The sequence below is a fragment of the Dasypus novemcinctus genome, chromosome 18 (genome assembly GCF_030445035.2).
Source record: "Dasypus novemcinctus isolate mDasNov1 chromosome 18, mDasNov1.1.hap2, whole genome shotgun sequence".
Classification (NCBI taxonomy): domain Eukaryota; kingdom Metazoa; phylum Chordata; class Mammalia; order Cingulata; family Dasypodidae; genus Dasypus; species Dasypus novemcinctus.
In genome coordinates this window covers 19,973-41,713 of record NC_080690.1, presented here as the reverse complement: position 1 = coordinate 41,713, position 21,741 = coordinate 19,973, and the positions used below count along the sequence as shown (strand labels likewise).

Here is a 21,741-nt window from a genome sequence, read left to right as displayed (position 1 = left end):
ATGTTTTCCTGATTGTTGGTATGGTTTGTAATTTTTTGTTGCTATCTGGTCATCAATTTATCTTGATGGGTTAATTCAGTTGATTAGCCTCTTTGTCTCAGGTTTTAAATAGTTTTTTTTTTTTATGTGTGTTAATCTTCTCTTTGTCACTCTGTTTTTTTTTTTATTTCCTTGTCATTGGCTAAGTTCTTGTGAAGGAAATTATTAGGGCCAGAGAAAGCAAAAGGGGTAAGAAAAGAAAAATATAATAGTAATATTAATAGTGAATGTTAGCAGAAGAACTCTGTGAGATCTAGGAGAATGGATATTGAAACTCATGTAAGCTGTGTAGAGTTATAACAGTAAAAAAGTGGAGTACCTACAATGAGACAGTAAAATGAATATGGGGAGGAATATAGTATGAATTAAAAGGCCAGTGTGGTCAGGAGAGAGTGAAAGAGAAAAGAAAGGACAATTATATAAAGAGTGAAGAAAAGTTAGAAAACAGAATAGAAGTATAGAGATAAAAAGTCAGAAATATTGGGTGTTAAACAAAGACAGGTGGAATGTAAGAATGTTGGAGTGTAGAAAGATGTAAAGGAAAGGGGATAGCATTGGTAACCAAAATCAGTACACACAGGAAAGAAGAAATTGAGGTGAGGAAGCACAGCAAATAAGAAATGTTACCTGAAGCATCTAATATTAAAAAAAAAAAAGAAAAAAAAAAAGGGGGGAAAAAAATAAAGCAAGCAAGAAAAAGAGAAAGGAAAAAAAGAGAAAAAGGGCCATGGGGGGATAAAGAGGAAGGAAAAACAAGAAAACAAACCAACAAAAAAAGACCAGACAAGACCTCAAGCAAAGAATCTTCTTTGCAATTCAGTAAACTGCTTAGGAGTCTGACATTCCCCCTTTCTCCCTTCCTCACTTCCCTCTCTTCCAGGTTAGTAATAAGGCTGTGTGAGGGCTGCTGTAGGAGATTCAAATTGGTCCCTGGTGAACCAAATCATCTCAGAAAACAATATATCTTAATTTCTTGACAGAGAGCACCCACCTCTTGCCAGGAACCCTAAATATGCTATTGGAAGCCTGCAAAACATGTCCTACTGTCCCTCTCTCTTAGGCTGCTACAGAGGAGGCTAATTAATTTTCTGACTTCACCTTCTCCCAGGCTAAGTTTCCTATCCCAGGGCATTTAGGTAAATCTTGCTTTCTCAATAGATTTGCCTCTCCTTTCTTCCCAGGCTTTCCCCAAGCCAGCTGGTATCCTCCTCCAAACTCAATAAAAGGGGGGGAGGACACCAGAACAATTGAAACTGCACTCCTTGAGGCCTTCTGCATCTGCCACCTAAACCCTCCCACTCCCGGAGTGAGTCCAAGCCTGGACAACTAGGGCAGGGGCAATGCTGAATTTCCAGGAGTGCTGGGTTTGGGAAACAGAGGCCCAGGAGAATGTTGACTCAGGGTGTGTGGGTCTGTGAAATGTGGGTTATGGGGGTTCAGTGGGCTTGGGGTTCATGTGTTTGGGGAACACAGGGCTTGGGAACTCTGCTGCATGACCGGCAGTTCTCAAGGAACACTGTGTCCCTTAGCCCTAGGGGTAAGGGATTTACCTTCCCACAGCTTCTGAATTCAGTGTTAGAAATCCGCAATTTTACCTTCAGGAAACACTAATTTTGTTGCAGTCTCTCCAGATTGACATCCAGACACCTCCTACTTTGTAGGTTCCTGAAACAGCACACTCTGGCAAGATTCTGTCACCACTCAGCCAGTCCTTCTTCACTGCATGTCTCAATCTGCTCCTCCCTTTACACTTTTGTCTTGCTCCTACTGCACACTGCTCCCGTCATGCCTTGTTCCACTGCACACTGCTCCCCTCTTGCCTTGTTCTACTGCACACTGATCACCTCTTGCCTTGCTCTACTGCACACTGCTCAACCTCTTCCCTTGCTCAACCTCCCAGCACAGATGGCTTCTGGATGACACCTGACTCCCCAGGCACCTTGTCCACATGGCCTCCTGAGCAGCCACCGACAGTGCACCTGGCAGACCCCTGGGGGTGGTGGTAAGCTGCCTGTCCTTGGCTGATGGCTGCACCCCTTATGACCCTGGTTATACCTGAGCCCTAGTGACACTGGGTTAGCCCCCTCCCTCTCAGAGGCCATCAGTTCCATTTCCTAGAAGAGACTGACTTTTCTCTAAAACTGTCTTTCCTACTTTGACAAATATTCCTTACACTAGAGGATGAAGCTGGTAGGTGGAACCTCTTCACACTCCTCTCTACCCAGGGCATCCTCTAGTTTGTTGGGTCAACTCTTCCTGGCTCTTGAAATAAAAACTGTGGGAATTCAGGTTCTGGATCCCATAACCACTCTATCCTCTCCCTCCTGTCACTGGGGCCTCATCCCCAAGCCCGGGTCCCACTTCTTGTGCACATTCCTTCACTGCAAAAGGCAAAAACAAAAACAAAAAACCACCAAAAAAAAGCTAAACAAGACCCACAACACACTCTTGGGGTCAGCCTCTGTGCCTCAGTGAAAGGAGGTGCTGGTGGCAGGGATGCCAAGCTGGCCGTGGCACTGCACTGGGTAGGGAGCCAGGCAGGGACCAGGGCTGCCCTGGCACCTCTCCCGCTGGCTTGCTCAGTTTCCGGCACCCCAACACCTTCTGCCAGTGAGAACAGGGGGCCAGGATTCACCCCGGGCCCCTAAGCCCACAACTTCCAAGGCTACATGAAAAATGCCAGGTAATTGTAGATGCTGGTGGTGCCCAGTGTCCTCTGAAGGTTCGTGGTGCCAAAGAGCACATGCTGACCCCACAGAGCCACAGGTGCAATGCCATCGACAGCTGCCACACACTGGCAACAAATTTTATGAGAACGTTTCCCTGGAACCCGGGGGCCACTGCTGTGGGCGGGGTGCACAGACACCCAGGTGAGGCAGGCGATGCTGCCAGTGAGCAGGGCCAGGTGCGGTGGACCTGGTGGGACAGAACTGGTGGGAAGCGGAGCCTGGAGGTTGCATGGGGAGGTGGGGTGGCAGGTGGGGGCCTGTGGGTGGCCCCAGGCAGAGCCGGGCCTGGGGGTGACTCCCAGAAGGAATGCAGATGGCTACTGAGCTTCTGCCCCTGGACCTGCCCCTTGGGGGCCACACATGGCTTGTCTATCTGCAGAGCAAAACCACATGGGAAAAGGCTCCAGGCCAAGCTGGTTCACGGGAATGAGCATAGGTGCCGAGTAAAGATTTGGGGATAAATACCGGTGGGGCCAGGCCAGAAGGATTGCTGCCAAATAGCATAATCCCTAGTGGACAGGAACCCTGCTGTTTTTGCATGTTGTTGAAATGTGGCCTTGCGGGTGGAAAAAAGCCCGGGCACTGGTCTGGCCAGTTGCTCCTGGGCCAGGGACTCAGAGCACAGAGGCCGTGTCCTGGGTCAGCATAACCATTGTGGGGAGGAGGTGCAGAGGTGAGCACAGGGGAGGAAGGGTTAGGGTTAGGATTTAGGGTTAGGGTAAGGATCATGGTTAGGGTTAAAAATATAAAAAGATTGAAATTAGTCAAAGCACCTTCTCGATCAAAATGTAATGAAACTGGGAAATCAATCATAAACAGGAAAAAAGTAAATTCACAAAGGTGTGGAGGCTGAACAACACATCCTCAAATAATTAGTGGATCAAAGAAATTGCAAGCGAAATCAGTAAATATTTTGAGACAAACAAATATGAAAATGCAACTTACCAAAACTTGTGGGATACAGCAAAGGCAATCTTGGGTGGGAAAATTACAGCCTTAAAAAAGACGGAGCTAAACTCAAAGATTGAACTGAATAATGAGAGAAACTAGAAAAAGAACAGCAAACCAAACCCAAAGCAAGCAGGAGAAAAGAAATAAATATAGATTAGAGCAAAAATAAATGAAATTGAGAACAACAATAACAAACAATAGAGCAAATCAACAAAAGCTAAAGGTGGTTCTTTGAGACAAACCTCTAGCTAGACTAACCAAAAAAAAAAAAAAAAAGAGAGAGAGAGAGAGAGAAGATGCAAATAATTACAATCAGAATTGAAAGAGGGGTAGTTGTTATTGACCCTACAGAAATAAAAAGCGTGGGACATGACTCCCAGGAATGAGACTCCCTGGTGCCGAGGGATTACTATCAAGCACCAGCTGATGATGTAACTAGAAAAATACCTTGAATAAAAGTGTCAACTCAGACCAGTAGAATATCTCATCCTAGATGTAATATCGGTTGTTAAAAACTGCATTTTGACCTTGAATAAAAGGGGGAAATGGAAAGGACAAATGAGTTTATATGGCTATGAGTCTCCAAAAAAGAGTAGGGAGTTATCAAAAGGGTTGTGCTTCTGCACATCTCACCAGGGTCCCAGAGACAGCCAAAGTAGATAGAAGCCCAGGTACTGGTTCTCCTGAGGCTACAGAGACCCACAGGGTCTATGGTCATGGCAGATGAAGTTCAGTGCCATGTCAGTTGGCCCTACTTTGGAGTTTGTGTTCCTGAGCATGATGGAGTTGGACTCTGATGTGACTTTCTACACATGCCCCTTCTGTTACATTTACCAGACCTGTGGTTGGTGCTGGGGTTAGTGTACACTCAGGAGACCTGAATCTCTGAACTGTCCATGTGACAGCCAGGCCCTGAGCCACAGCAGACTTGCAGCTCCTACCCTCTGGTTTATTGGGCTTAACCTGGTCAACTAACAGGTAGGTGAAGAAGGTCAACCACCACACCAGGGAACTGAGAGTGCCTACAACTGCAAGCAGGAGAATTGCATCCATCATCCATGTGAAATCTAAGCCCCCTCTCGATATAGAGATGGAGTGGACATAACCATCCCAGGGTCCACAGGATGGAGGAATAGAGTATGGATTAGAGTGGACTTACTGATATTTTACTATGGAACTATTGTGATTAGTAATGGAAGAAATTGTAGCATTGATGTGGAGAAAGTGGCCAGAGTAGCTGCTGAGGGTAAGAAGAGGGAAGAAGAGATATGGTGGTGGTGGTGGGGGAGTTTTTGGGACTTGGAGTTGTCCTGGGTGGTGCTGCAGGGACAGTTACCAGACATTGTATGTCCTCCCATGGCCCACTGGATGGACTGTGGGAGAGAGTGGGCTATGATGTGGACCATTGACCATGATGTATTGACCATGAGATGTATTCACCAAATGCAATGAATGTCACATCATGATGGAGGAGATTGTTGTTATGGGGGGGAGTGGGGTGAGGGGGGTGGGGTGTATATGGGGACCTCATATTTTTTGAATGTAATATTAAAAAAATAAAGACACACATACACACAAATGTATTCACCAAATGCAATGAATGTTCCACTATGATGAAAGAAGTTGTTGATGTGGGATGAGTGGGGTGAAGGGGGTGGGGAGTATATGGGGATCTCATATTTTTTTAATGTAATATGTAAAAAAAAAAGAGAGGAAAAAAAAAGAAATAAAAAGGATCTTAAGAGGATATTATGAGATGCTGTATACCAATGAACCAGACAAGCTGTATGAAATGGACAAATTCCTAGAAACACACAATCTACACTGGTGCTATGAGAAATACAAGATCTTAAGAAACGAATCACAGTTAAAGAGATTGAATCAATCATCAAAAGTCTCCCAGCAAAAAAAAGTCCAGGACCACAGAAGAATGGCTTCACAGATGAATTCTACCAATCATTTTGAAAAGAATGAACACCAGTCCTGTGTAAACTCTTCCAAAAATTTAAAGAGAAGGGAAAATTACCCAACACATTTTATGAAGCAAACATCAGCCTAATAACAAAGCCAGATGAAGATACCACAAAAAAAGAAAATTAGAGACCAATCTCTCTAATGAACATAAATGCAAAAACTTAAAAAAAAATACTTGTAAATAGAATCCAAAAGCATATCAAAAGACTTATACATCATGACCAAGTAGAATTTATTCCTGTAATGTAAGGCTGGTTGAACATAAGAAAATCAATCAAAGTCATACACCCCAACAAATCAAAGAAAAAAAACCCCACATCATCATCTCAATCAATGCAGAAAAGGCATTTGATGAAATCCAGCATTGTTTTTTAGATAAAAACTTCAAAAGATAGGAATAGAAGGAAAATTCTTCAATATGATAATGGGCATGTATTAAAACCCACAGACATTATGTGCTCATGGACTGGAAGAATAAATATTGTGAAGATGTCAATCTTACCCAAACTGATTTATAGATTCAATGAAAATTCCAACAGGCCATTACCGGATTCATTTGGAAGGGGAAGAGCATCCGAAAAGCCAAAAGCATTCTGAAAAAGAAGAGCGACATGGGAGGAATTTCACCGCCTGGCCTTAAAACATATTACAAAGCTACAATGGTCCAAACAGCATGGTAGTGGCATAAAGACAGAAACACCTATTGGTAGAATAGAATTGAGAATCCAGAAATAAACCCTCACCTATACTGTCAACTGGTTTTTGATAAACCTACCAAGGCCATGTTAACGGGACACAACAGGCTCTTCAACAAATGGTGCTGGGGAACTGGATATCCATAACCAAAAGAATGAAAGAGGACCCCTATCTCACTCCATACACATGAATCAACTGAAAATGGATCAAAGCCAGGACCTTAAAATTACTAGAAGAAAACATAGGGATGCATCTTCAAGACCTTGTAGTAGGTGGTGGTTTCTGTGACCTTACACCCAAAGTGTAGACCACAAGAGAAAAAAAAAAAAGATAAAAGGGACCTCCGCAAAATTAAACACTTTTGCACCTCACAGGACTTTGTCAAAAGGGTGAAAAGGCAAGTGACTCAATAGAGGAAGATATTTGGAAATCACATGTCTGATAGGGTCTAATATCCAGGATCTATAATGAGACGTTTACATCTCAACAATAAAAGGAGAAACAATCCAATTTAAAAATGAGCTACAGACTGAGTAGATGTTTGTCCAAAGAAGAAATACAAATGGCAAAAAAAACCACACACACAAAAAACAAAAACACATGGAAAAAATGCTCAAGATTTCTGATTAGGGCAATGCAAATCAAAACCCACAAGGACTTATCATTTCCCACCTATCAGAATGGCCCCTATTCCAAAAGACAGAGAACTCCACGTGCTGGAGAGGCTGTGGAGAGATAGGAACACTTCTTCCCAGTTGGCTGGTGGCAATGCAGGACGGTCCAGCCACTGTGGAGGACTGTTTGGCAGTCCCTCAAGAAATTGAAAATAGACTTGTCATGTGACCCTGCAGTACCACCACTGGTTCTATAGCCAGAAGAACCGAGAGCAGTGACATGAACAGACATCTGCACATCGATTTTCTCAGTGGCATTCTTCACGATTGCCAGAGGTTGGAAACAACCCAGGTGTCCATCGATAGATGAGTGGAAAAACAAGCTGGTGAATTCACCCGAGGAAAAGTTATGCAGCAGTAAGAACAAATGAATTGTCAAGAAGACAACATGAATGACCCTGGAGGAGATTCTTTTAAGTGAAGCCAGCCAGACACAAAAGGGCCAATACCATAGGATTGTGTTATGATGAACCAAATAGACTGTGTAGCATACTGTATGATAAAAAACAATTTCTACATCGCCAGTCCATGCAATTGAGAGTTGTACAGTTTTATTCAATTGTGCTTGCTTTTTCTTTTTAAATAATTGCCTCTATCTCCAATGGTTAAGTGGACAAGATAGAATTAGAAATAATCAAGGCAATGGGAAGTCTCTGGCAGGATTGGTGGCATAGCTGCCATGTCTGACTTCGGTCTCATCTCCACCTCATCATGGGCCAGATGGAGACAACAATCCAGGAGTGCAAATGGGTCTCCTCAGACCACGCGGCCCTCCCCCCAGCCCTGTGTGGAGTTGGACTCGGGGTTCCGTCCATCCCCTTCCTGCTTCTCCCATGTCTGAGTATGTGCATTTGCTCTGTGTGAAACCAGACTCTGGGGCTCACAGTGTCCGCCCCCCGTGGATGTGACGCTGTCCCGGGAAGCTGATGCTAGAATGGATCCCACTGTGTGGTGAGGAGACTGGGGGTGGGCCCCAGTGACTAGCCTGGGCTCCCCAAAATGGAAAGGATGGAGCAGCAGGCTCTGAACCCAGCTGGGTCTCCCCCTAGCTGGGGTCCGAGGTGCCCGCAGCCTTCCCAGGGAGCTGTGGGGGGGACGTGTTGGCAGAATGGCATCCAGGGAACAAGGCGATCTAGGAGAGGGGATGGACAAACAGCCATGCAGAGGGACTTTGGCGGGGTTCTTACAGTTGAAGAGCCCAGGGGAAATGACCTCAGGAGGTGACCTCACTTCCTCGGTGACAGAACTTGGAACCCTGGTAACCAGGCACCCAGATTCCACAGGCAGCCCCTTCCCAGCTCACTTGGCAGGAGATGCTCGAGAGAGCAACATGTTCCCCTGCTGCATTGCGCGACCCCAAGGCTCCAGCCTCCACCAAACCGGGAATGAATCCCCTTGCCATTGCTTCCGACTTTGGCTCAGGCCTCAGCCATGGAGCCGCTGGCCATTGGCACCCAGGAGGCACCCAGAAGTGACACGGGGTGGTCCAGGGGAGCTGGTTCAGCACAGGCCACTGCTGTGCTCCTCCTGGGCAGCCCCACGTCCATCCTCCTCCCAGGGTGTGGGGGCATGGACAAGGGGACCACCAAGGGCAGGAGTGGTTGTCAGGGTTGGGGACCTGGATGGCCTTCTCTGTCCCCTGCCAGGTCACGGGGTGGGAGTGGGAAGAGGCAGCTTGGGGACATCCATGTGGACCGTGTCTTTCCTGAGCCTCGAGCTCCCCTGTTCTCGCCACCGGGCTTGGGGGATGGCAGACCCCACCTGAGTCTGCTCTGGGTCTCGGTCTGATGGAGGGCTAGCTTCCTCTGCGGGGGAGGACAGGCTCCTTGCTGACGCCCCTCAGCCCGGCCTCTGGGCTCCACGCAGGTGGTTGGCGAGGAGCTGGAGGAGGGGTTGGTCTACACCATCTCTCTGAGGAAGGTGCCAGTTCATCAGGGCCCTGGCAAGGGCCAGCGCTGGTTCCAGGTGAGAGCAGGTGCTGAGGGGGGGCCCGAGGCAGCTGGGGAGCACCCTGGGGCCGTGTTCCACCCTGACCACTGCCTGCATGCTCTTCAGGGCTTTCCCACCGGAGTGGCCCCATATCCTGCTTCCCGAGGAACCTGGGACCCCACCAGTCACCCAGCACACTGCCACTCCACAGACGGGGGAAGGTCACTGCACACGTGGAGAGGGGCGGGAGAGGGTCTTTAGTGCAGGATTCCTGTTAGGGCTGGCTGGAGGGTGGGTATGCCGCAGACAGATGCGCGTTGTGCTGCTGTGTTTGCGAGTCCCCTCCTTGGCCCCATGTCCCCGGCAGTATCTCCATGACTGTCCTTGCCCATCTGCTCCGAGTGGTCCAGCTCTCCTGCTGAGGAGGGTTCTCGCCGTCTCCCAGAACCCTCTTGACCTTCCCGGGTAGGAGCTGGGGACTGCCTTGGCTGTGCAGGTTTCCAGGAGGGTGGTGGCTCAGAGCAGCCTTTTGGTCTTCGGGCCTGCTGGAACCGAAGGTCCTGTTCCGGGACCCTGCTGGCTCTGCTGCCCTGGACACCACCCGCAGGCCCCCAGGCAGTGGTCCTCCCGGCCCTGGCAGAGGCTCCAGGAAAGGGCCGGCCGGGCAGAGGACATGCAGACCTCGCTGGAGAAAGGCCAGCTGATCTCGTGGAGGGGCAGCGGCAGGGGACCACCTGCTGTCTTTGGGGGGAGCATCCATGCAGCCCCTGGCCCTGGCCCTGGCGTTTCCCTTCCTTGTCCTGATGTGGGGTCGGGGTGGCCAACGGCATCCCCTTGTTCCTCTGGCCCTGGGACAGTGCAGTCCAGAAGGTTGTCTCCTGACCAGGAGGGTCTGCAATTCCCCAGGGTCTGCTCAGACCCTCTGCCCTACAGGGACCTTTCTCCCCCAAGGACCCTCCAGGCACCTGCCCTTTCAGGTCAGGGGCCTCGCCTTTCAGGTGTTGGCTCACCTACAGTTCAGTGTGAAGGCCGAGGACCTTTCTCCACTAAGGGCCCACACAGCCCCTCGGCCGGACGTCGCTCAGGGCTCGGGGTAGCAGGTGGGCCCTGGCCCCACCCAGCTGGCTCCAGGCACTGTGTCTGACCACACTGCCCCCTCTGTCCCACCCCAGAGGAAGAATGAGGGGGCCCTCACAAGGGGGAAGAGCCGCATCGTGCGCACGGTCAAGGCAGGCTGCTGCGAGGACCTGGTGGAGCACCTGGTGCCCGCCTTGCAGGAGGGCGACCTCAGCTACGTCCGCACCTTTCTGGGGACCTACCGCGTGTTTGCCTCCACCGAGCAGGTCCTGGACCGGCTGTTCCACCGGTGAGTGCCCACCCCCACCGCCCCCTGGGCTGCTGCATCCCCCACGTGCTGGGCATTTCAGAAATGCCACTGCACCCACTGGCATCAGTTTCCTCCTTGGGAAGGGGGCACCCTGAGGACCAGCCCCCAGGGCTGATTGTAGGACAGACTGGGAGGGTCCGTGGGAAGGGCCGCCCCGAGCCTGGCTCCTGGACAGGGCGGCTGGAGGTGCAGTGTTGCTCCTGGGCAGGACTTCCCTCTGCCCAGAGAAGAGGCTCTCCACCTCGCCCCCTTCGGACCCAGTTTTCTCATTTCTCATGGAGGTCTGCGAGCCCTTTCGGGCCTCCGACCTTGGTGTGGTCAGAGCAGGGATCCCTGTGGGCTGCCAGAGGGCTCCAGGTCTCCCCCAGGTCTGAGGAGGTGCCGCTGGGGGCTCCCCCTTCCCCTGGTAGCCGGCACGTGTCTACTCGGTGCACGTGCTCCCTTTGGCACCTGGCTTCATGCAGTGGACACGGCAGACCAAAGATGCTGCCTTCTGGGTGCCTTTGGAGGGGGGGCCGCCGGCAATAGGCTGAGTCATCTTCAGCAGGGGGGACACTCAGCAAGCAGCTGTGACAGCCTCACGGTCTCCCCTAGGTATGGAGGTGACCTCGGTGGGAGGGGTGAGCTTCGTGGACGCCTTGACGTGAAAACGTAGGTGCACTTTGGGTGAGGGCGAGGGGCTCTCGTGCCCAGACCCCATTGTGGGGAGTCGGGTGGTGGGTGTTGGGGTAGGACTGGGCAGGGTCTGGGGCCATGCGTCCTCTGTCCCCTGGAAGGCTGAGTCCAGAGGGCTTCCCCCTCCCCTTGCAAAGGAGTAAGGAAGCTGAGGTGGGGTCCTGGGGCCCTGTCTGCACAGGAGGCTAGGGGGCTCATTCCCCCGAGAAGCCCACCCCTCCTCTGCCCCTTCCCAACCCCCAGGTCCCCAAACACCACCTCACGCAGACCCCCGAAGGGAGGTGGTGAGCGGCCTGCTGCCAGTCTGCCGGGGACCTCAGTCCTGTCTGCCTCCTGCAGGGGTGGTGGGGATGGCTGCATCCCCGTCGGGGCCGGGGGGGCGGCAGTGTCCGAGGGAAGGGGAGACACACACGACACCAGGCGGAAGATGAGGCAGCTCCTCCGGCAGACGCTCCTGGGGGGGGGCACGAGGGCCCGGGGTGTGAAGACGGGCCCTGCCCCCTCCGCACTTACCCAGTGCTGAAGCGCCCACTGTGTGTCAGCACTGGGCTGTGGCCAGGCCAGTCAGAGCCCTTGCTGTCCTCATGGACTTTGTGTAGAGTGGGAGCATCCCTGGGGGCAACGTGGAGGGCAAGGCCGGTGTCTGACCGTGCGGCCCCCCCTGCCCTCAGCACCCTCTGCTCCCTGCTGGGCACCTGGATGGACCAGTACTGGGAGGACTTCCTGCAGCCTCCAGACTCTCCCTGCCTCCAGCTGCTGGTGGCTCGCGCCCAGGAACACCTGCTGGGCTCTGGCCTACAGTGCTGTGCCGCAGTTCTATTTGCGCAGATGACACACGCGGAGCCCACGGAGGCAGAGCCGGAGGGTGAGGGGGCCTCGGGGTGGGGGCACATGAGCTTGTGGGCTGGGGGCTGGGATTGCACCATAGAGGCAGGAGCCAGCAGAGGCTGCCCTCGGGCTGTGAGCAAGGTGGAGCCCCAGGCATGTCCCCTGGGAGCCTGCGGTGGGGAGCACTTTCCTGGGCAGGATCTTCCCCTCGAGGTAGTGGGATCTTCTCTGTATTGGAATGACACTCGGAGCCATTCATGGTGGGGAAACTGCCTCTTGTCCAGCTCCTTGGCCAGCTCCAGAGCCACTGATGCCTCCAGTGCGACCAGCGCCAGTTCCACCCCCTGCGGCCGACACAGGTCCAGAGCCAGAGTCGGCTCCATCACCACCTGGACTGCCAGCTTGCGAGGTGGCACCAGTGCCTGCCGTGCGAATAGAGCCTGATGCATTCCACGCCGTGGCACCAGCTCCTGAGCTGAAGGTGGCTCCAGCACCACCACAGCTGCTGCCCACAGAGATGGGGCCCATGCCCTCCCTGGAGCTAAACCATCCGACCCGGTCAGCCGGAGCACCTGCCCAGGAGCTGCAGGCAGCTGCAGCACCATCAGGAGCACGAGCTGCAGAGCTGGAGGCACGTCCAGCTCCACCTGCCTCACCACCGCTCCATGGATCGGCACTGCCTGCTCTCGAGGGAGAGCCTGCTCCTCCAGCAGCAGACGTGACGGCTTTTGAGCTGGAAGATGCCTCGGGGCCACCTCCACTGCCACCTGTGGAGATAGTGCCAGTGTCCCCTGCAGAGGTAGAGCCGGCCCTTTCTGCAGGAGCAGCCCCTGCTGCACCATCCACACCACCAGTTGGTGAGGGTAGGCAGTCCCACCGCCACCTCCAGTGCTGCCTACACCGGTCGCTACAGTGCTCACTCTGGAGCTCCAGCTGGTTCAGGCACCTTCAGGAGCAACGTCTCTTGAGGGGTAAGCAAGTCTGGCAGTAGCACCTGAGCCATGACTAGAGCTCAGCTCAGCAGCAGGGCGGGCTGCCCCCCCACAGCCTTCCTGCCCCTGGCTCGGGCCCTGCAGGGATGGTCTGCGTGAGCAGAAGCCTGAGTTCCTGGCCTTCCCTCCTGAGCTGGTGACAGAGCAGCTGTCGCTCATGGATGCGGTGAGCAGCTGGGCTCGGCAGGGTGGAGCTGGGGGGGACCTTCCTCCCAGGACCTGCCACCCCAGCCTTCCCCACCCTGATCCCAAATCCTGGGATCTGGGTCCAAGCCCTGGCCCACTGCCAGCCTTGTTCCCTGGGTGAGTTTCTTGAGCCCATGCCCGCATTTCAGCCTCTGGAGAGGAGACCTAGGACGCTAGCCGTCCCTTCCACATGCACTGCTGTGACAACGACCCTGGCCAGGGTCCTGAGGGCCCGCGGGATCTGTCTGAGCTGGGGGCGGGTGTGACTGGCTGACTTGCCCTCCTCCCCAGGAGCTGTTCAAGAAGGTGGTGCCCTACCACTGCCTGGGCTCCATCTGGTCGCAGCGCAAGCAAAAGGGCAAGGAGAATGTGGCACCCACTGTGCACGCCATCATCAACCAGGTCACCTGCGTGGCCGACTGTGTCATGGCCACCTGCCTCGGGGACCGCAGCATGAAGGCCACAGACAGGGCCAGGGTGGTAGAGCACTGGATCGAGGTGGCCAGGGTGCGTGCCGGGGCCCTCTCTGTACTCCTGGAGGGCCCCCTGCGCTCTGGTGGGCTCTCGGCCTCCGGGCCCTGCCCTGCCTGGAGCACAGCCCTCCTCCCTCCTCACGTCCCCCCCAGGCTCTTCCCTCAGGTGGAGCATGGGGGTCCCACTCTGGGGCCCCGGCTCGCCCTCAGGGGCTCCGTGGGCATCTCTCATCCAGAGGGGGAGGTCAGCCAAGGGGGCTGGAGCAGGAGCAGGGGGCGCTCAGACCACACCTCACGGCCCATTCTTTCTCCCTCCCCAGGAGTGCCGAACTCTCTGCAACTTCTCCTCAGCCCACGCCATCCTCTCCACTCTCGAAAGCCATGCGATTGGCCATCAGAAGAAGACATGGGTGGAAGTTGCCAGGTGGGCAGGCTTCTCTCCAGGGGATGCCAGGGTGGGGAACAGGGGCCCCGCGGGAGGCTGGGCATCACCCTGCAGGGCACCTGGAGGCAGCGGGATCCGGGCAGGGGCTGGGTGGGCTTGCTCCAGGTCTCGCCAGGACCTGAGGTCAGCTGTTGTGCATCAACACTGGTGCCATTCATGGTCAGTCATAGTGTCGAGCCAGATGAGAGCATGTCCAGGGTGTGCTGGTCAGCAGCCCGCTCTGTCCAGTGGACAGCTCCCCGTGTCAGCACCAGCCGCTCATGAACTAGGAGTGGGGGTCCCTGCTCTGCCCCCCTGAGAGCTCAGCTCCCAAGCCCACCATGTCCTGCAGTGCTCAGAGCTGCCCAGTTTCAGCACCACCCACCCAGGCGGTCCGGGTCCCAGGACCTGGTTACAGCACAGTGGGTTGTCCCCTGGATGCTCCCACCCACTCCCACCTTTCTCCTTCCTTCTTGCCCTCCCCCAGGGACAGCTTCCGCCTCTTTCAGACACTGTCTGAAATTTTCTCCACTGAGAACAACTCCCAGGGCAGCGAGCTGATCTCCCAGGTGAAGAGCAGGCGGGGGCCAGGGCTCAGGAGGTGGGCTTGTGAGTGTTTCCCTGGGTGTTTCTTTGCAAACATCCTGTCAGGTCTCTTCTGGAGGAAGATGAAGAGGGATCTGCCTGTTTTGTGGGCAGGTGGGGGGCAGCTGCAGGGCCGTAGGCCGGGGTTGGTGCTCGGACATGGTGGGGGGGGGCTGGGATGTTCCAGGAGATGATGAACCGGCAGGATGAGAAGTCTCCATCCATGTGGGGGTCTCAGAACTGCGTCTCATAATAAATGGCTTGTGTCAGAGAGCTAGGAGAAGTATTTGGGAGACAGGAAACCACAGTGTGTCCTTTCTGACTGAAACTAGAAGCTCCCACCTAGAAGATGCAGCCCGACTTTGATGTCCAGTACTGCAAGGACATGTGGTCCCGGCCATGCAGCTGGAGGATGGGGTGCCCCTGCAGGCAGAACATCCCGAGTGGACCCCCGGGAGGGGGCACCTGTGTGCGGGTCTTGGGCGGCCTTTGGATTTTCCATCCTGTGGGCTGGGGCAGGCAGGATCTGCTCAACTAGGCCTCCCGGGACACCCCATTCTCCAGCTCCACGGCTGGGACAACACGAGGCCCCCCGCACATCCACGCGCAGAGACCGGGAGAAGCGGACAGCTGTTGGCAGTGGCGGGCTGTGTGGCGACGTCAGAGCAGACGAGGCCTCCGACCAGAGGGAGCTGCCTGTCCTGGGCACCCCGAGTGCATCCTTCCCTGGACCTGTGTGTCCTCCTGCGGAATGGAAGCACGAGCATCCAGTGGTGCCGCCCTCACGGTCAGCTGGCGGGGTTGAAGGGAGAAAAGGTGTTCCCAGGACTCCGAGACGGGAGTGAGATGGCCAGAGCGTCCGTGCCACTGGCATGCACCCCTGAGGCCTCTGGACTCCTGAGAAGGAGTCAGATCTCTGTGGTCACGTCCCAGATGTCCAAACAGGCTGAGGGAGGCCAGGCCGCTTGCACAAGGCCCCCAGGGCACCTTCGGCACGTGGGGGCAGCTGATTTCCACCTGCCCACTTGGTCCAGGGGTCCAAGGCCCCAGGGACAACGGGGAAGGGCAGAGGGCCTCACTGACCCCGAGCTGCTCAATCCTGACAGGAGGGGAACCCCGAGTTTGCCACCCTGGACGCGAACCCCAACAGAGCCCAGAAGCAGCAGCAAGAGGGTGTGGGTGTGGCTCCTGCCAGGGGGCCAGGGTGGGTGGCCTCTAAGTCAGGGTGGGGCCCTTCTCCCAGCCAGCCCTCCTGGGCCTCTGGGCCCGGGGAGCCTCCCTTCCATGTCTGTTCCCCTGGAAGCTTGAGGGCCGGGAGCCTAGGGAATCCTCGGGGACTAGTGGCAGCAAGTCAGAGCAAGAGCCTGGAAGAGCCGAGGCTGGGGGACTGGGTGGGGTGGGGTGTGGGCTTGTGATGGAAGAAACACCGGTGCTGGGAGGTGACTGCAGGGGAGTCTGGGGTCCTTGGAGGCTGGGCGGGGGTCTTCAGGGTGACAGCTGAGTGCCTGAGCATGTGCCAGGCTGATGTTGGGTGGTCCTAGGAGTCTGGGCCTGTGGGGTGGTCAGGGCGGGGTGTTGGGGGCACCCAAGCTCCTGCACTCATCCCCACCCACTCAATGCCACAGGGTGCCATCCAGGGCACTGTCCCATGGCTGGGGACATTCCTCACTCAGTTTTCGATGGTGGACTTTGCCGTGCAGGATGTGAATGACCCTGGGGACCAGGGCCGCGTGGGAAAGGGTCCCTGAGGCTTGGGAGGAGAGGCTGGCCCGAGCCCTGAGCACTGAGCAGTGGGCACACTGCATCTCCTGAGAGCCTGCCGGCCACCCTGGAGCTGTGTGCCGTGTACTTGTGGCAGCAGAGTGAGCACAGGCTGGTCCGGGGGCATCTCTCCACTGTGGTCAGAGGCTGGGCCGGGCAGGCTCTGGGGCTTCCCTTGCGGGCCCCACTCCTGCGCCCACAAGCCTACCTGGGTCCATGCCTTGTCTGGGCTGCCTTGTGCCCATGGAACCCATAGTCATGCCATGTGACAAGGGCTCAGGGGCGATGGGCACGGCAATGGCTGGGAGCCCCCTTGTGACGGATGTGACCTCTCTTCCTTCCAGGGGACCACGGTGAATTTTGAGAAAAGGAGGAAGGTGAGCAGCTGCGGCCAGCAGTGCAGGGGTGGGGCTGGGGGTGGGGGACTGGGCAAGAGAGAGCCTCCTGGCAGGGCACCCCCGGGCTGCAGGCAGCTTTCTGGAAGACTGCTGGGGAGTTGGAGGAGAAAAGACAGAGCCGACCTGCCCCTCGGGAGGGTGGGTGTTCACCTGGTGGAAGGACAGCTTCCTGGAGGAGGAGCTGTGTGAGCTCAGCCCTGAGGGCAGGTAGAGCCCGGAAGGCAGGGGAGGGCAAACCCACCAGGCAAGCCCACCCGGGCCTCAGCAGTGCCTCCTCCTTCATCTGACCCCAGGAATACCAGCTGGTGACCGAGCTGCAGCAGCTGCAGGCGTGCTGCTCCTGACTGCCTTGTGCCTGATGGGCACTTCAGGGCCTGGTTTGAGGCAGTGGAGCAGCTCGGCCAGAAGGACAGGTGAGGACATCAGGCTCCATTGGGGGCAGGAGCACCCTGGTGGCTCCTGGGCCCGCATAGGCCCTGCTGCCCGAGGAGGCCAACTGCTGTGCGGACCCTGGGAGGGAGCCTGAGCTGGGGCTCCCGGGACCCTGACGGCCGCCACCTGTCCTGTAGCCTCCTCCTGTCTCGTGAGTGGGAGCCACCACCCGAGTTGGCCAGTGAGAGCTTCCAGGCCCAACAGCCCCCGGAAGGCAGCGAGCCTTGGAGTGGAGAGTGAGTTCCCCTTGCGGGGCAGGCGAGGGTGGGCTCAGGGGAGGTCCAGGCTGAGCGTGGGCTGGGGGGGCCTGCCTGCCACTGAGCACCGGGATCCCAGCTCCACTCCCAACCAGCCCTGGGGCTGGGAGAGTCCCCCCTTCCCTGGGCCCATTTCCTCCTCTGGGCAATGGGGTGGTGCTGCGGGAGCTAGAGGCAGTTGGGGCCCACTGGCTCCTCTTGATGGACCTAGGACTTAGCTGTGTGCAGATTTAGCAGGGCAGAGGTTGGCAGGCATGCCAGGGGAGGCTCCCAAGGTAAGCTGAGCTTCCATCCAGCCCCCAGGGCCCTGATGCCGAGTCCAGTGGCAGCAGCACCGCCCAGTCCAGTGTCCAGGTCCAGGGTGGCCCTGGCCTCAGTGGCGGGGATGCAGCAGATTCTCCTCACATGCCCGTGGCTGGCTTCTCTGGCTCTGTGGTGGAAATCCACCTGGACCACATCCCGGAGGCCCAGGACAGTCAGGAAGTGAAGGTGACTGCCCACCCCTGCTCACTGGGGCCCTCGCCCTCCCACCGCCCCTCCTGTGCCTGCTGGACCCTCCCCATGTCCAGGAGGGGTGGAGCCCCGTTGACTCATCCAGACCTTCTAGAGCCTCCTGGAGCTTCTCGAGTGCAGTCACCTCTCGGGCTGAAGTGTGGTTTGCTGGCCTGGCAGGGGAGCAGCCGCGGCAGGCCAAGCCGCTGCCCCCATAATAGGGTGGCTGGTTGGACTCACCGCCACCCCTGAAGGAAGCTTGGCATGGGTGCAGAGTGCCCTCGGGTCTCCCCTTCTCGGCAGCCATGCTTCCGCGGCTGCCCCTCCTCCCGGATGGCGCCACACGATGCCTGTGGGGCGGCACCCTTCTTCTTCCTTCTCCCTGTGCAGGCGCAGGGCGGAAAATTCCAGTCTGCCCTTTTCCCCTCCCCCAACAGCAGCAACAGCCAGGCGTGGGCGGAAAAATGCAGCCCGCCCTTTTCCCTTCCCCCAACAGCAGCAACAGCCAGGCGTGGGCGGGAAACTCAAGTCTGCCCTCCACCCCAGCAACAGCAGCCACCAATCCCTAAACCCTGCCCCTTCCCCCAGCAACAGCGACAGCCAATCCCTAACCACCACCCCTCCCCCGTCCAGTACCGCCCACTGACCTTTCGCCGGCAACCAATCAGAACAGGGCGTGGCTTCGACCAATCAGCCTTCCCCAGCCCCTATAAAACTTGCCTCTCCCTCAGTAAAGTGGACTTGCGTGTTTACCTTGTCTCCGCGGTAGTTCTTCTGCCATGCGCCCTCCAGTCCTGAGAGCCCCCGACAAGGGCCTGGCCTCCCTTGTCCCCAGTTCGTCACCTGCTTCTCCGGGCAACCCCTTCGTCGCCGGCTTCGCCGGGCGACCCCGTCAGCCGAACCGCGCAACCCCTTGTGAGACCGATCCCTCGTCTGCTGCCGGACCGACCCCTCGTCCCAAGTGGGACAGACCCCTCATCCAGAGCTGGACCAACCCCTCGTCCGCAGCCAGACCCCACCTCTACCGACCGAGCAAACCGTCGCACTCGAGCAGCCTGGGCTGCCCCGAGGCTCCCGGCCTTCTGCTGACCTCCCGTCCCCGCCGGGCAGGCAACCTGCACATCGTCTCGGATTGGCTCCACCATCACTTCAGCATTGTGAGGAATGTCCTCTTCCTCCTCCATCCAAGCCAGGGCCACCTGGACCAGCTGAAAGCACCATGACTCACGGCCGTGCTACAAACAGCACGTGCGCGACCGCTGCTTCGTCCATGTCACCCTGGCCGAGGACAGCGGCCACAAGGTCCAGAGCATCCTGGTGAGCTGGTGTGTGGCCGCCCCCTGGGCCGCGGAGGCTCAGGCAGTAAGCACCTGAACAATGCCATGGTCCCTGCCTGGCGCCCTGGAGCAGACTTGCCAGTGGCTGGGGAAGGACAGACGGCCATGTCCAGGGGCAGGAAGAGCATGTGTGCGATGGCAGTCAGGGCTCAGGACAATGGACACAGGCAGGCCCGAGGAGACGTGCACTTGATGGGCCGAGGAGCAGCTGGGAGACCAGGGCTGAAGGAGAAGGGGTTGGGGGAAGGGCTGGGGTCAGAGAGGCATTGGGAGCCGGGTCCCATCAGGCCCTGGAGCTGCTGGATGGAGTGTGACTTTCTCAGGAGCCCCTGAAGGGTCAGAGCAGAGCAGGGACAGCATGAGGGCTTTGGCCTCAGAGTGGACAGTGAGGCGGTGCGTGGAGACACCGGCCAGCAAGGGGCTGCTGCTGTGACCCAGAGGGGAGGACCCAGGTCGGTGGCTGTGAAGGCATGAGCAGGGCCCAGATCTCGGATGGACATGCAGATGGAGCCACCCCTGCCCTGCGGCCCAGAGGCTGCAGAGCTGCTGTGGTGCACAGCCGAATGGGCTGCACTTCTCTTGTGGCCAGGAGCTGGCGTGCTTGTTCTAAGCTGTCACTGAGTGGCCCTTGGCCTGAGCCCTGCCTGCACCCGGGCCCTCGTGCTCAAGGCAGCTGTGGTCTAGACCTTGCTGAGCACAGCTGCCTCCTGGAGCCCAGAGCATCCTGCGGGGCCCTAGGCTGTCTTCTAGCCTCCTCTCGGACAAACATCTGGGCTTGGACTGGATGTGTGTGTTCTGCCTGGGGGTTCACTGCTACATGGAGGCCTCCTGGAGGGTCAGGGGCAGGGCGGGGACCCTCCCCGAAGGTGAGCCGTCTCCTGTGATGGGGAGGGAGGAGGGACAGAGGCCCCGAGGTCACTCCACAGTCCCCACCCTCTGCTGCAAGGCCACCCTTTGTCCCAGGGCTCTGGGAGTCCCTAGCAGTCGTGCAGGCCAAGGAGCCAGGGGGCGGGGTTCAGCCTGCAGGGCAGGGGATTTGGACCCTCACTTGGAAACACCCTCAAGATAGAGGTGCAGGTTCTTGTAGGAGATGGGGTGAGGATTGACTGGAAGAGAGCCCTCACTGCCTGGAGTGTCCCCGGGGGAGCAAGAGAAGACAGGGAGGCCCCTGTAGACCCAGCCCTGAGCAGAGGGGCCTCCTTGGGGTCTCTGGCAGCTGCGCCGTGGGTAGCCGGCTCCAGGACCCATGCCCTGAGGCCTGTTGTTGACCCATCGCAGGTGACCGACCAAGACAGGGCTCCAGCTGTGATCTGCAAGGCCCTGGAAGAGCACGTGCTGACTGGGGAGCAGCCCACGGACTAGCAGCTGGTACAGATCATCTCAGGAGATGGCAGTGAGTCGGGGGCGAGTGGAGAGGATGGGGGCGCAGGGGTGGGCAGGGGCAGCATGGCCCTGGCCCGAAGGTGCGAGGCCCCATTCAGGAGCCCCGGTGCGGGGCTGCCCTTGGCGGGCTCGGCAGTCTGGCCCAGGGAGCGCTGGGCTCAGGGGCGTGTGCTGGGTTGGAGAAGGCCAGTTTCAGTGCCACGATCCCCAGCAGGGAAGGAGGCAGGGGTGGTTGGGGGAGGAGATGACCTTGTAGCAGCTCCACTTTGAGGCTGGCAGGTGGGAGTCAGAGTCGCTTTTGGAACAAGGGTCCCCCGCTTTCAGCTGTGCCTCTGCAGAGTCTTCCCTGGTCGCTCAGGGTGTCGTTCAGGTGGCTCCTCTGTGGTCCTGGAGTTGGACTGGGGAAGTCGGGTGCCCAGCCGAGGCCGGCTCTGGTGGGTGTTCGTCCGTGCCCTAGAACATGGCTGACCACCCCTCTGCCCCACCCCCCAGTGCTGCAGATTCCGGACGGTGCCAACGTGTATTATGCTATGGCGCCCTTGCCCGATTATTGGTTTCTTCTCCTGAGGAAGACCAGGCCTCTGGATGCCGAGGTCAAGGAGAGAGCTCTCCCAGCCCTTCGGGGGAGTTGGCAGAAGGGACCCAGGTTCTGAACGGGGTAACTGTAACTGGTCCCAGCTGCCCCCCAGCCTCAGGGCCCCCTTCCCTTCCAGGTCCATCTGGCCAAGTCATTCTGCTGACCCCAACCACCGTGGGCCAGGCCAGGCAGGCACTTCCCTCCCCAGCAGCCAGTCTGGGCCACCCCCAGACTCCACGCATACCCCTGGGCCTGTCCTGCCACTCAAAACATGGCTAGTCAGAGGGAGGATCTGCGAGAGATTGTCAAAGAACTGAATTGAGAATCAACAGCAACAAAGACTATCTCTCTAAAGGGGAGGGGCAGTATCTACCTTTGTCCTTAGTAGATGTTCAATGGGAAGGTTTTATTATTAAATTCTTGTTTCCACTATAGCCTGGGAGTTGAATTTTGTTCTTGCATTTCCTATGTTAATCAAAATGAGATACAGGCTCTCGCAGTGCTCAATCAAAGGAGAAATCCTGCAGAGTCATCCATTTATTTTAGAAGGGAGAAGTGAAAA

General features: G+C 56.7%; 1 protein-coding gene across 1 annotated transcript in view; it reads left to right on the top strand.

Annotated features, from left to right (window-relative positions):
- LOC131274234 (ral guanine nucleotide dissociation stimulator-like) overlaps positions 1 to 20,581 on the top strand; it is a 54,097-nt gene extending 33,516 nt beyond the window's left edge. The window contains 19 exon segments of the mRNA XM_071209518.1: positions 8,907 to 9,028; positions 10,165 to 10,358; positions 10,974 to 11,030; positions 11,726 to 11,919; positions 12,242 to 12,745; positions 12,886 to 13,040; positions 13,352 to 13,567; positions 13,854 to 13,957; positions 14,445 to 14,526; positions 15,649 to 15,717; positions 16,168 to 16,245; positions 16,648 to 16,680; positions 16,995 to 17,041; positions 17,043 to 17,114; positions 17,271 to 17,369; positions 17,687 to 18,045; positions 18,891 to 19,039; positions 19,128 to 19,244; positions 20,498 to 20,581. Coding sequence (XP_071065619.1) covers positions 8,907 to 9,028; positions 10,165 to 10,358; positions 10,974 to 11,030; positions 11,726 to 11,919; positions 12,242 to 12,745; positions 12,886 to 13,040; positions 13,352 to 13,567; positions 13,854 to 13,957; positions 14,445 to 14,526; positions 15,649 to 15,717; positions 16,168 to 16,245; positions 16,648 to 16,680; positions 16,995 to 17,041; positions 17,043 to 17,114; positions 17,271 to 17,369; positions 17,687 to 18,045; positions 18,891 to 19,039; positions 19,128 to 19,244; positions 20,498 to 20,581 — 2,735 coding nt within the window.
- Positions 20,582 to 21,741: the final 1,160 nt, after the last annotated feature.